Below are 15,294 nucleotides of genomic sequence, written 5' to 3'. Positions count from 1 at the left end.
AGCAAAAGGCTTTGTGGGCAGAAGGAATGGAGGAGAGACTGAGATGGGAGGCATTAAACGCAAACACAACGGGGGTGTTTAGCAATCCACTGAGTGCCATGTTGTTGAAAATTCTATTATAGAAGAATATACTGTGTATCTGCTCCACGTTCACTTAGAATAACATTAAATAGCCACAGTGCCCAAACTCATGTTCAACTTACCAACCATTCTGGATTATACATGTCTCTATAGCTTCTTATTGGTTGCAAATAATTAATCAATGGTCTAATCCAGCACAAAGAGTACAAGCCATGTCAACCTTACACCTCCTGTTTGTATAGTCCCCTTATGTTTAACTAAACTTCTCTCAGCTAACACTTTCTGTAAGCACCTATTTAAGAAAAATAAATGGTTTTCTCACCCACTATTTAGCCTTCTCACACAAGCTTTACCATGCGATGTTACAGGGTTCTCTGAGCAACAATGATGCTATGTGTTATAAAATGAATATTCACAGACCTCACTGAATCCACTGAGGTATCATTAAGGTAAACTGCTTTTTCTAAGCCCTACATAGCTTTAAAGGAATGAGTGTGTCTCCTCACACTGAGCCAACTCCTGGGTGTTTCTTAATATTTCCTCTTCATGTTCTTGGAACCCTTGGGCAACACAATTCCAGTTGGAAACAAAGATTCAGAATCACAAAATATTTCGTTTTCAATAAGGACCAAAGATAGAAACTTCTAGATCCAAACAACTTCTCCTGATGCCGTGTGCCCAATAACTAGAGTTGACTATTACTTAACTGCATAAAAAGAGGAAGGCAGTGATAATAATCCCTACTGATGTGTGCTCTGGAATCATACACATGTATATATATACGCGCGTATATATATATGTGTATGAATATATACATATACACACACACACTTGTTGAAAGTAACCCACAGAATAGACAATGCACATATGGATAAATAAGGACTGTCTACAGTGCTTCTATAGCAGGGAATCCCTACCCGCAGGATGGCCGTGAGGAAGACCACCACTTTACACTTAGCAAAGTACTTTACAAATGTGGGACTAAACATGCTCAGTGTGGCTATCAGAGCTCCCTGTCACAAGGGCAGGAAATACAATTCATTTTACATGTTTAGCATATGTATCTCCCTGTCTTCATCTTTGACTGTTGTCCTAAAATCCCTAGGTTCCAACTAGGAGTTCCTTCCCAGGTCGATGAAACCTCTGTACTGGTAAAGGGTTTCTGATCTTGGATTTTCTTGCTGATGATACTGTAATTCAGAAAAAGGGACTGAGACCACAACTGGACACTAAAAGCAAGTGGAAGTAGGGAATAAAAGGGAAACTGAGGAGAGCGGAGGGGGAAAAAAAAAGTCTTCTGCACTCGAGTTATAATTCAAAAACGTATCACTTGGGCAAATAAGTGAAAAAAGTGCACTTGCTATTATATCAGAACAAAAGCCCCTTGGCCATATATCCCCCTTCCAAGTTAGACACCACAGGCCGATAATCTGTCAAGGCAAACTCCTTCCTCCAATTCTTAAAGCAAGAGTCGAAGAAGCTTCTCTACTGGTCCTTCGCAGCACCCTCCCACACCTATACCCTAAGAAGTCACTGCATCCGATGCTTTATCCATGGGCAGCATTAAATCTCCAATTTCCTTTCATAGCAAAGGACAACATGAAAAGACACACCTGCATCTGTGTGAAAATCTGAGCTTTCTGGCACTCTTCCAGACTGGGCCCAAATGCAGCCATCACGTGCTCCTCTGTCCCAATCATCTGCACAATTTCCTGGTCACTCTCAACACCCATGGCCTAGGAAGGAAAGAAAAGATAGAAAGAGTGTTGGCTTTGTGTTAACTCACTGACATTTGCTTATGCTAATTCGGCATTGTTTGTGGGTATTACTTCTAAGCAAAAGCTAGCTCTTTTCTCAGAAACGGTGCCATCTGGCATTGGCAGCCATCGCGCAAGCTGCAGAAGAACCTGAAACAGAAATTTCGATTCGGAAGATGAAAACAAACATTCTCAAGCACTTTTTTTTGCATGGGTGTCGTCTTCTAAAATGTTTAAATATCCTAGGAGTTTCATCGTGAATAAAGGAGGTAGGAAGGTATACTGGAGACACTGGTCACAATTACAAAAGCAAACTGAAAACTAAGACAAAAAACAAAACAAAACAAAAAACCCCGAAAACAGCCAAAAGGCAGTAATCAGAAAATACACATTGATGAAAACAAACAGAACCCCAATTTGTTTTGTCACAAGACTAATTTTTCTGAGAACTCTCAAATCGTTCACATTTAGGCTCAAAGAATTTTTCGTAAAGGATGTTCTACCTCACTATTCTGGAGATATCAAGCCATACTTTATGCAGGTTTTAAAAAGTGGTTTAAAAAAAAAAAACCTAAAAACACACTCAGGAGGTTTAAGAAACCCACTTCTCCTAAGTGCTTCAAGGTGGCAGCCGGCAACACAGGTCTTTGTAGATTCCATATGGCTGTAAGGCTCACTCCTTCACACACTTGCCTGGAGTTTTGCCAGATCAAGAAATAGAGCATAATCTCACTAAACCTCCCCTGGCGGAGAAAGATTCTGCTTCTTAGAAGTCAGGGGGAACGTTATGTTTGCATTAAAATTCTTCCTTGAGTTAAGCAGAGAAAACAGAACCAGGAACAACTGTCCAGTTAGGTTTTGAGGCTCTGGTTTCCAGCTCTACACACGAGGGAGAAAAGGAAAACTGAATCTCAATTTGCAGTCAGGAACATCGAGAACATGAGCCAGAGTACAACAGACAGGGCACCTCTCTAGGTCAAGAGATCTGAGGTGTCCGTCCTAAAGCACAGTCACAGACAGACCTGAGAACCGCTAACTGTCCTGTCACTCTGTCCACATCAGGTCTTCATTTCTGTAAGAGGACTCAAAATTGTACAGTCCTCCATCTGACTCTGACTACTCTCTAATCTAGACATTCAATCTGGGTACTTTAGGAGCAGGTGTAACTTACTGCAATTTCTGAAGCTTTTGTGGGGGGAGCTAAATATATGCTCTGTCTCCCCTTTTAGGCAAACTGTAGCAGTGTGGAAAAGGTTCGCCGATTTCTTTGACACTCTCTACGAAAGGTAAAGACTAATTCTCCTCTTCGGGTGAAGGCTAAACTTAATGACTAGCTTCTTCAGAAAAAAAGGTGGAAGCCAGAGAGGACAGCTCTGGAGCCCTGGTTACAAACAGCACTGCGGCCTCTGGCTTGCTCCTTCTCTTAGAGTGCTCCTCTGGGGAAGCCAGTGGCGTCGTCAGGAGGACACCTGAGCCATCTATGGAAAGGGCAGGTGGGGAGGAGGCACCATGAAGGGAGACCCTCCGCCCAAGTCCAGCCTTCAGATGACTTCAGCCCTGGCCAACATCTTGATTCATGAAAAACCCTGAGCCGGAGCCACCCGGCCAAACGACCCCCGAGTCTGACCAACAGAAACTGTGCTGAATTTGCTACACAGCACAAAAACTAACAGACCCAACTTTTGGAATTAGATTCACTATTGACACTTAAAACAAAACAGAACAAAAAAACCTTTTTAAATGTATAACTTGTTTTGTCCAAAAATGTTTTTGTTCAGTGAACAATAAAGATACTCTCAGGACACAAATCTCTTTTTTATACTTTAATTTTCATGTCTTTTTATCTCTAATTTAATATGGTGCATTTGTTCATATGGATGCTAGGCATAAACTCCACTGTTTAAAAATTACATAAATTCGTTAAAACACTTAGCACTACATGGATTAAAGGTGAGAAATCCTAAAAACGATCACTTCTAATTTTTAAAACAAGTGAAAACACAACCACCCTAGATTATCCTTTGAACAAGCACTGAGTGTATCTACTCTGACGGGGATGGCAAGCACATACAACTGTCTACGTTTTTTTCTTGGTCTGCAGAAAGCCAGCCAGAGATATCAGAAGAGAATATTTCTCTCTGAAAAGCTAATATAAATTAACTTTTACTTGTCAATCTCATAAGAATACTCTATGGGTTCTGGGGCGTCTGGGTGGCTCAGTAGATTGAGCGTCTGACTCTTGGTTTCAGCTCAGGTCATGATCTCACAGTTTAGGAGACTAAGCCTTGTATCAGGCTCCACGCTGACAGTGTGGAGCTTGCTTGGGATGGTCTCTCTCCTCCTCCCCTGCGCTCACATGCTCGCACTCGCTCGCTCGCTCTCTCTCTCGCACACGTGCTTGCTCCCTAAGACAAAAACATTTTTTTTTTAAAGACTGTTACATGGGTTTCAACGGAATAAAAATAAAAGAAAAATAATACTAGGGCAACTAGTCTGCAGTAGAATTCAATCACCCTTCTCTAAAATCTTTGCTAATAAAACTGTGTAACCAATATACTTCCCTCTCAGAAAAAAGTGCAAACACTAAGAGAGCTACATATACGGGCAGTTGCCAAACCAAGCACATCCAAATGTCTCACTGGGACAGAAACAGAAATCTTTGAACGGAACTGGCAGCAGCTTTCTGGATCTGCCCCCATTCTTTAGGCATGTCAACATCTAAGCCTTCTGAACTGAGGCTACCTGGAGCATTTTAATACTTAATCTTTAGTTCAGCAATCTCCAAAGGGGAAAGACCATAGACTTCATTGCCTATTTTGGTGTTTAATAATAATGAAAAAGTCCTTCCTCATTTGACATACGGATTTCTGCTTCGAGTTGTCCCAAGGCTGAATCTAAAGCAGTGATTTGAAAACTGCATAAAATTATCAAGTGTTCTAACATGGATCTAAACAGATCGCTTAGGCCCTCCAAATATTTCTAAGCCATGAAGTGAAGATATGCCAAGCACATGGTAAATGACACCATATGTGCAGAAAGAATCATCAGTGGCAAAGCTCTGCTCTACAAGGACTGAACTCTTCCTACACTGGGTCTCTGAACCACAAGGTGATTAACTCAAGCTATCATCAAAAGCACTCTAGCTCCAAAGACCAAACTGATTTTGTGACTGTTTACCCTTGGGATGTGACAGCTACAAATAAACGGCATACCGCTACGGAAACAATAGCAAAATACCCAACCATTTTGCTTTAGAGACCTAATTTAGACATCTGAAAACTAGCTTATACAGAACTCTTTGTACTCCAGATATCTGAAATCATTTCACCTAATAAGTCAGAAATAAATGCTACATAATAACCTTATGAAGAAGTAGCAGAGATAATACGTTTCAGCAGAAGGTCACCCAGTCTGGCCATGAGCAATAAGATGCAACAAAAATAAGGGGTTATGCTCTTTAAAAAGCAGCGTGAAATCTCTTGGATAGCCACGAAGTGTGGCTACAAGTGGGACTTTTAAAGAGAGAGAGAGAACACACTAATGAGCAGAAGAGAAAAGCCTGCCCGCTGACTGTGATATGCTGAAATAGATCAGGTGAAAGAGGGAAAAGGGATTAAGTTCTTCAAATACCTAACATTCAGAAATCTCTAATCTTTCTTTAGACAGAAATCAATCTATTATTACTCAAAGTGGTCTTAGCAGATAATAAAAGAACTGATGGCCCTCTTTAACTCTGCAGTTTTTTCCTCTTCAGAGATCAACAATTTTAATGCAAGTTGGTTTCCAAGAAACAATGCCCAGCTCCCTTGAAATCTGATCTTCTTTTCTGTAAAAACTTTCAGACTACAGAGGCCATCGCAGTGCAACTGCTGAATACTTGGGAATACAAAATGTAAAGCGGGAAAGATTCATGGGCAGGAGAACCTTTGTAGTGATTCAGGTCCATAAATAAGGCTGATCTAGGCCTTGAAAGCTTTAGCGTCATATTCAGCCCCAGCGTGGGACCTGGGAACCCTGCCGCTTCTGTCACTTTTAGCCAATTGTTGGTTACAATCAACAACCATCAAGTCCTAATGACTGTCAAGGTCTGTGTTAGGGCCACACAACACAAAAAGAGAAATGATGTGACTTTCCTGGTCGCCCAGTTTACTTTGCTCCTGTGTAAGGGGAGCGAAGACAAGAGAAACAGTATCTTCCTTCTAGGCCATCCATTTTTCAAAATATATGCGATCTCCTCAGCTCTTCACAACAGCCCTCTCAGGTGAAATCTTCACTTTATAGGGGAGTTATCCAAGACTCCAGGAGACAGGGAAGTCTGTCTGAGGTCACACAGCTAACAAGCGGAGAAGCTGGAATGCAGCCCGTCTGGTGCTAAGCTCTTCCACAGTCCGAGCTGCTCCCCAGATGGAAAAGCCTTAGAAGTTATCAAACAAGGTTCCACCAGGCTGTTTAAAACATCCCTCTAGCAGGAGACCATAAAACGTGACTATCTGCGACTAATCTAGTTTATTTAAACTGAAAAATTTTAAATGGTTGTTTCAAATCTTACATACGGCTGATTAGAATATAATGGTTATGTTTCAGGAGGAAAGTTTGGCAACATGCACCGAGCTTTTAAAAACAAACAAACAAATATAATTCTACTCCCAGGAATTAAGTCCCACAAAGTACTCAGCAACATGCACAAACATGTATGTGGAAGAGCACCCATGGCTGTGTAGAAGAGTGAACACTTGGTGGAAAAAAAATGGCACTTGAATGTCATCATATAGAAAACTGGTTAAATAGATTATCCCACCCACGTGAAACTTCTGTACAACATCTGCCAGAAATGATGATGTAGATCTGTACTTACAGATACGAAAAGCTATACCCAATTCACTAGTAAGTGAAGGAAAAAAACTAAAATAAAATCCATGTGTATATTTCAAAAGCAAAGGAAAAAGGGCCTGGAAAAAAATATATCCGAAAATGGAAGTCTACTTCTCAGTGGCTTTCTAAATTTGTACAATTCAGAGACTGTTTTATAATCTCAACTACATGTTACATAAAGATGCATATTGTTAATTTATAGCCCAATTCTAAAAATGGTTTAAGTTGGTTCTAAATACATGTACACATTTGCAACATAATATTAAACAAAATTGAAAGAAACGGTCTTATTGAAATTTTGTTACCCAGCCAAAAAAGTTTTTCTGATTTTAATGTGTCCATGTGTCAAGTGATGTATTTTCCATGTGAATGATAGACTATGTGCATTAGAATCAATGTATAATTTTTGGTCTAAGGAAAGCAGTCCTATGCATCTTTAAGCCTCTAAAACATCCATAAAAGTCCTTTGGATGCATGGGAACACACTGCCCTCTACTGGAGACGTAATTCTACAGTTACCCACTAACCACCACTACAGACATAAGACACTGCTACGGGTACTAGGGGATCCTTACAAGAAAAGCCAAAATTACTTCCGTGCTTTAGAAATATAAACCTTGAAGAAAAATAATAAAAAGCACATTTAAGACTTCTCTCTGCCCTCCCCACCAATATCCTGACACTGCTATTGTTATCACCACCATCACTGTCAATCACCACCATCCTGAAAGGAAAATAAATGGCAGCATCTCAGAGAACTTACAAACACATTAAGTTGCACAAAACATTAAAAAAAAAAAAAAATCCCCTACACCCTTCTGCATGTAATTGAATTCAGAATGCAGTTATTTCTTGAGTTATTTCCTGAATGCAGAACCTGGCTGATCTACATGTACTCAATATCCAGGAGTGGCCCAGGAACCCCTCCAGCGCCCAACATGAGCTTGACAGGAAAAGGCCCGTGCTCCCCCGCCTCCTGTGCCATCGTGGGTCACAAGTCCAACAGAACAAGTTCAAGTCCTTCTCTCTTACTCCACTGAGGCTTTTACTCAAATGCTTTTCCTTTTTAACCAGCTTAGTTACCGCCATCTCAGACGCTCTCTTCCTATTTTCTCCCCTTGTGGCCCCTAGTCAGGATTCACTTCTGGCCCATGCACAGCCGGGCACGAGTCTCCTGGGCTGCTGTGCTCTCTGGAGTCGCCGCAAACCCTGAATGAAAGGATACTGAAGCGCTGCTCCAACGGGAAATGCACTTGTGTCCTGCAGGCCTCTGGTTACATTTTCTTCCAACCCTCAGTACAGAACCTAGTTTGACGTGGCTTTCTGGTTAAGGACACCTTACTTAATGTATGTTGTTGACTCATCAGCACTGAATTCATGGCCAAGAGAACTTAACTCATGCCTGAACGAAGCTTATCTGACACATGTATTTTCTCCATAAGGCACATCACAGCCTTCCTGCGCTTTGAAAAGCTAGACAGCACTTCAGTCCCAGGCCTGGGGGCCATTTTAAATAGCAAAATCCCCCCCCAAAAACCACAAAAGTGTGAAAAAACGTGGCACCAAACAGACCACTGTAAGGGCACCTGCTTACAGCTTGAGAGCAGAAACAAGAAGGCAGGCTGTCACCTTCTTCAACCTCAGCTGGGAACGTAGAGCTTGGGGACTCCAAATCTGTCACTGCTCTGAGCCTGTGCATATCCGTGAATAACTGTAAAACCACTAATGATGATTTCAGGGTCACAACTAAATTTTAGCAAGTAGGAGAACTGGCAAGTGCAAATGCTGAGGGTCAAGTATATCGCATAACTTGTTATTGCATTTTGCTTAATGACTAATGCTACAAGCGTTCATAAAATGTGGGGAACATTTAGGTCCCAGAGCAGGTTAAATGGGCCGCTGTGCGGTCATCTAACAAGTATGTACCATTTAAACATAATTTCTGAGTGAAAATATCTTTTGGGTTTTAAGTCACCAGTTCATAAACAAGCTAAAAAAAATCAATTTTAAAGATTCGTATTTATGTAGAAACACACCAGACTCCCCAAGTCCACAAAAAAAACAAACTTGGGGGTTGCCTGGATGGTTCAATTGGTTAAGCACCCGACTTTGGCTCAGGTTGTGATGTCACAGTTTGTGGGTTCCAGCCCCACCATCAGGCTCTCTGCTGTGAGAAATGGAGCCCGCTCCTCTGTCCCCCTTTCCCTCTCTCTGCCCTTCCCACATGCACATTCTCTCTTTCAAAAATAAACACTAAAAAACAAACAAACAAACAAAAAAAACCCACACAACGAAAAGTCCACTGTGAGGAATTCAGCCTACAGATAGCCCTGCCCCTCTTACAGCAGTTCTGTAAGAGCAAGAGATGTGAGTATCCACTGACAAAGGGATGAGTAAGTAAACTACTGTGCAGCCGTAGTGGGATAGTTCATCAAAAAGAAGGTGGTAGGTCTGTTTCAACTACTCATGTCACACAATCTCCAAGATAGAAGTTACAAAAAAGAAAACAAGCTAAGTGAAAAATGATGCGCAATGAATGTAAAAAACCAGAACAAAACCATGTGCTGATACAGGCATAGACTATCTTCAGAAAGATGCACAAGAAACCAGGAACAGTGGTGTCCCTGGGTAGAGCAACTAGGTGGTTAGGTACAGGTGGGTGGAAGGTTTATTTTTTACTATATAACCTTTTGTAGACTTTTTTATTTTGTAGCTAGTAAAAAATAGCAATTTTTAATATCCGAATCCCAATCTTAGTAGCTTTCAGTTTAAAATACATTACATATCTATAACTTATCTATGCCACAAATCTATTCCTAAAACTCCTTACCCTCCAAATTTCTAATCACATTATGAAAACAAACCAGAGAAAGACTCCTTACAATTTCCAGTAGGTACCTGCAGCCTTACCTTAAATATGATTACAATGGGAATATCCTCTGACAAAGTATTGTGTCGCAAATAAAATCGACCTTGTTTCACAGCCATATTGGTTCTGCTCTTTTTCTCATGGGTGGAGCTACAAGGAAACAAAAGTTGGTTGAACTATGTCCTGGCCTGGTTTCAGGCTAGTCACATGCAACAGCAATGATCATTCATCAATAATGTTCACCAATCAATAACGATCTATAAGGTCCTTCCTAACAGATGCCTTTTAAAGATGTACAACTTGTCACTTCCATGAATATTTAAAATCACTACAATGTCCCTTTAGCTTTGAGATTACGGTGGAATTTTTGTGGGTCAATGAGTGACACTCACCAATTCATTCTGATCTACTTCACTTCGATTCCACCTGAACTGCTTTGATTCGGTGTGGAGTATATTCATGAGCAATTTTATACATCTCCAAAGATAAACCTCAAAATGAGGCCCTATATCTAGGAGTGTTTAAATTAACAATTCAATAAAATATGTCTACACTCTTACTATACGTTGAAGCCAAAAGAAACTAAGAAATCTGCTTTTATTGGTATCTCTATTAGCTACAAAATTCTAAATGGATTCAAAAACATTTCTGGGGCACCTGGGTGGCTCAGTCGGTTAAGCATCTGACTCTTGGTTTTGGCTCAGGTCATGACCTCATGGTTCATGGGTTTGAGCTCCGTGCTGGGTTCTGTGCTGACAGTAAAGGGCCTGCTTGGGATTCTCTCTCCCTTCCCCTCTCCCTTTTTTGTCCTTCACTCACTCACATGCATGCACGCTCTTTCTCTCTCAAAATAAATAAACTTAAAAAATAAATTAAATGGGGCGCCTGGGTGGCTCAGTCAATTGGGTGTCTGACTTCAACTCAGGTCATCATCTCACGGTTCGTGGGTTTGAGCCCCACATCGGGCTCTGTGCTGACAGCTCAGAGCCTGGAGCCTGCTTCAGATTCTGTGTCACCCTCTCTCTCTGACCCTCCCCTGTTCACGCTGTCTCTGTCTCTCTCTCTCTCTCTCTCTCAGAAATAAGTAAAAAACATTAAAAAAATGAAATAAATAAAATAAAAAATAAGGTAGCCAGTAAGTTGGGTTTTCCGTCCCTTTCTCTTACCTTGTATGATTTTAAGTGAGAGAAAGGGAGTGACTGCTTTCTTAAAATTAATTAATTAACTTAAAAAAAATTTAAAAACCAAAACCAGGGGCACCTGGGTGGCTCAGCTGGTTAAGTGTCCGACTTTGGCTAAGACTGTAATCTTGCAGTTTGCAGGGTTGAGCCCTGCACTGGGCTCTGTGCCGACAGCTCAGAGCCTGGAGCTGCTTCGGCTTCTATGTCTCCCTGTCCCTCTGCCCCTCCCAGCTTGCTCTCTCTCTCTCTCTCTCAAAAATAAACATTAAAAAAAACCAAAAACAGTTCCAAGCTTAATTAGCCACAAGAGTAACTCCTACTGATCGCCGCCTGCTACATACCCTGCATGTTATGCTACATCCTCACGGCACTTATACTGTCCTCCATTCTAACATTTACTTTAACGTGTGTCTCCAAATCACATATGAGGAAACAAAGGCTTAGAGAAGATGTGTAACTACCCACCCAAGTCCCTCATAGCTACTGAACAACTTTGGGATTCAAATACCAATTCCCTGGCTCCAAAAAGTTGTGTAAAATAGGAAGACATGGATTGCAGAATTATTAGATCTGGGTTAAAATGCTGGCTACCTCTTCTGATCAGCTGGACCCCAAGCCCAAGGCCTATTACTCAGCAGTAAAATGGAGAGAATGCCACTTAACTTGGAGGGCTGAGGGGACAAAAAAGGTAGAGCACTGGTACCTCTGCTTGGCTCCTACTAACTGCTCAATAAATGGCCATTATTGTTGGCTGTCCCTCCATCAGAAAGTGAAATTTTTAAAGTCTGAGTGAAGCAGTTCATTACAGGTCATCAGAAGGCAAACTCTATTGTATATGGACACCACAACTATGCTACGATTTTTTTTATTCCCAGAATTCATTAATTTACAAATTTCAAGATACCTATGATAATAAATCGGCGAAAAGAAATTATAGGAATACAAGAGATGCTGTTGTAGAAAAAGGAGTACGCTGTGAAAGAGGCCAGTTAAGAAAACTAACAGTAAGATGTTAAGTCCATGACAGAATCCATAAAATATTAAATATAAAATAATCTGATTATATTCAATATAGGAATACACACGTAAAATGATCAAAGACTAAAAACAACACAAAAAACTGAAGAGTGGCTTTATATTACTTTTTTCAAAATTCCTTTACTGCAACAAAACTCAACTTGAATAAAATAACTAGTGGCTTTCCGACCAAGGTCTCACACACTTTTCATCACTAAATTTAAATCAATACACCGTGCTTACAGCCTCACACAATAAATTGAATAGTTAGATAAGTACTTTGCTGTCTGTTATCAGACATAACCGGCTACCTCTGTCCTGAAAGACAATCATATGATGTTAAGAAATACTGATAATTCCGTTAATACCATCTCTGTTCCGTACCTGGTAACTGAAGCACCAACTGCCCCTTTCCTGTCAGCCTCCACAATGATCCTATTCTTTGATAGCTGCTCTTGGATAAGAATCACTTTTTCTACTCCTTTAACAATGAAGTAGCCACCTGCCAAAAGCAAACAAGGAAAGTTTCACCACCTATTCATTTGACAGTGTGATTTGTAATGACCGTGATCTCCTGCTCCATGGCGCTGACCAACACTTAGTTAGAAGGGGCTTGCTGATAACTGTTTTATGAATTGATAACCGTATCAGCAAATGATTTTATAAAAATGTGCAACAAGAAAATAAACTCGAGGCCAGGGAACAGATCTTACTGGCGTACATACCATCAGCACCTGACAGACACAAGAGGTAAATGAATAAACACCATGTTAAATAAATCAGTCTTCAAATTTCTTAAGCACAGAAATAACCAACAATCTTCAATATAAATTCAAAACTGCCCTAACTTTTCTAACATATCAGTGACAACAGTAGACCAGGATTATGTTTCCTAAAATTCCTATACTCAACAAAACCCATAAAACATTATCATAGCTTTTAATGCATGTAATTCAGAATAAGATAAAGTGGACTTCATTTTAATTTCAGAATATAAACAAAAAAAGCAATATATTTAACTTATGCAACACTCTGTTACAGTCTAGGAAAGTCATGTTCTTTGTTAACCTCTTTCCAAAATCTTCCGTGATTCTACACCAGTGTAACTTTAAAGGAATAGAGTAAAACAACTACAATGTGAAACATTCAATGTGAAACATGAATTAAGGAATTAAATATTTTTTCTGTTACGTATTAAGCTTGAAACTTTACAAAATAAACTGCCTAGAAATAAGTACAAACATATATATATATTTTTTAATTTTTAACAAGACTTTTGGTTTTTGCCCCTTTACTGCATTTAAAATAGCTTGAAGTGAACTTTTTTCCAACTAGCTAAATAAGTAAGTTCATAAGATTATTCTTTAATTTCTAGGCATACCAAAAGAAACCAGGGAGTAGAGACAAAGTCTGATAAACCATAACAATAAATCACCTCTTGGAGTGTTAAAGTTTTAAACCTGAAATAAAAGAGGAAGCAGTATACCTTTTAAAAATGTCGACTTAAAGAATAAAGTTGAAGCCAAATTTCCAGATGTTTTGTGAACAGAGTTTTGTCCAAGGTTATTATAAAGCAGAGAGGTAGGTATTGTTTTTGAGAAAAAAATGTTAAAGCAAAAGAAAGTCCAACAAAGGACTGGGGGCGGGGCAAGCAATCCAGGAACCACACATACCTGGATCTAAAGGACATTCGTTCAGTTTGGCAAACTCTGCAGGCGTCTTCCCTGTTAGAACACAGTTTGAACTCCGCAGCATTATGGGCATTCTGTGAAAAATAAAAGATAATATCACATAAAGACGGTCAGGGGCAAAATGTCACCAAGGGGTCTGCATTTGTCTATGACTTTTTAGAAAAGGCACAGGAGGGGTAGTTACATTAAGAGCCAAGTGAAATGAAGTATTTCCTCAGGTACAGTGCTCTTCTCATTCAGGTAACAAAAACTCCAATGCTGGTTTTCCTTGAAGTTGGCACACAGATTTTGGTGGTCTTCAGAACGGCAGCAGGTCTTCATTCATGGTCAACATGGGGGAACCCTCATTTGTTACGTAGAAATACCACAATGAATCATAATGCAAGAAACAAGACTATCAGGACTTACCAGGCAATCTTAAGAAAGAACTACACAAGACTTCTATGTGAAAAATATCAATTTAAAAATCTAGGAATAGGCCAAATAATAGATCTGCCACTGCTGCAGACAGAAGTATTGAATTAAAAAAAAAAAAAGAGAGCGCTGAAGAAATTATTGAGAACATGTTTCAGAAAGACAAAGAGAAGGAATGTATGAGCGAGTATAACAGACAGGGAAGGACAGAGTGAAAAGGTCTCACAGACATCTAATCAGATTCTGGATGGAAAACACACACAATGGGCACGATGTCCTATTCAAAGAGAGTGTAGCGGCTACGGACTTTCAAAAACGTATGAACGCCATAAACCCACACAATCCTATCTACTCAGAATACATAAAAGGAACGTCACATCAAAACACACGGCAGTCAAGATACAATCATCAAAGATTTAAAAGCCAAAGAGAAGAAAGGCCGCTTGCCAACAAGGGGAGGTGACTGGACAGATGGCCGCACACCTGCAATTAGAGGAGAGCGGAGGGGCACGTGCAGAGTGCCCCCAAGTCCCCATCAAGCTTTTGTGCGTTCTGTGAAGTCTTCATTCAGAAGGAGGTCCACGTAAGGATATTTTCAGGCAAAAACAGAGAAATTCAGACTTTTTAATAAATCGTGTCTAACGCTGATGTACCAAGAAATAAAGGTATAAACATACCATTTAAAGACCTGGCTGGGATGGCCACCAGAATAAGAGAAATGGTCAAAGGTTGGGAAGGAGACTGGGGGAGTTGAGGGGGGGCTTTGACTTTGCAGCAAATGTTCTCATCTGCTATTTAATTTGTTACCAAGTTAGGAACAGTACTTGGATTAAATGGAAATCTTTTTAGCTCAAACAGAGCGCACACAACACTTACACAAGGTAATGTCTGTAATGTAGATAGTGCATGGAACATATGAGCACTCTAATTCACAAAGGTCACTTTAAGGAATATAACAAATGCTATCATCTACCCCGAGTCTGCACACAGCAGGTGTTCACCAAATACTAGTTATATGCATGCCCTTCCCTGCCTCCTCTTAACTGTGATTTAAATCCTAAAATGTACTAGTTATGCTTTGCTCCTGTGTCTCTGGTCTTCCCTTCACAATATTCAATCTGGGTAATAATTTATTAATGATCCAAGATTTAACTGGACACACTATGGTCCATATATGAGAAAGGGAGAAGGTCTTACAACTGATCCACAGTCCTGCTAAAACAAAGATGAATATTCTAATATCCCAACTTATTTCCCTGACTGAAGAATGAGGACAGAAGCAATACAAAGAGCATCCTTCCTTTAGGACACTATAGGGGAAGGATTTGTTAAACCTGTATGTTTCCATCACTCTGAACCTATAACAGCACTTACCAAATGGTACCACAGTTATTCAAGCCTACCTCCCAGGG

At 40.2% G+C, this 15,294-nt stretch overlaps 1 protein-coding gene across 3 annotated transcripts in view; it reads right to left on the bottom strand.

Moving 5' to 3' along the window:
* The window catches only part of POLR3B (RNA polymerase III subunit B), a 102,287-nt gene that overhangs the window by 74,341 nt on the left and 12,652 nt on the right, over nucleotides 1-15,294 (bottom strand). For all 3 annotated transcript variants that reach the window (XM_077762003.1, XM_077762004.1, XM_077762005.1), the window contains 4 exons: nucleotides 13,451-13,542; nucleotides 12,162-12,279; nucleotides 9,621-9,729; nucleotides 1,695-1,817 (listed from right to left, as the gene is read on the bottom strand). In XM_077762003.1, coding sequence (XP_077618129.1) covers nucleotides 1,695-1,817; nucleotides 9,621-9,729; nucleotides 12,162-12,279; nucleotides 13,451-13,542 — 442 coding nt within the window. The remainder of the gene's footprint in view (nucleotides 1-1,694; nucleotides 1,818-9,620; nucleotides 9,730-12,161; nucleotides 12,280-13,450; nucleotides 13,543-15,294) is intronic.

The sequence above is a fragment of the Crocuta crocuta genome, unplaced genomic scaffold, assembly GCF_008692635.1.
Source record: "Crocuta crocuta isolate KB4526 unplaced genomic scaffold, BGI_CrCroc_1.0 scaffold193, whole genome shotgun sequence".
In the NCBI taxonomy this organism is placed as follows: domain Eukaryota; kingdom Metazoa; phylum Chordata; class Mammalia; order Carnivora; family Hyaenidae; genus Crocuta; species Crocuta crocuta.
The sequence above is the reverse complement of the archived record's forward strand: the minus strand, read 5'-3'. Positions and strand labels throughout refer to the sequence as shown.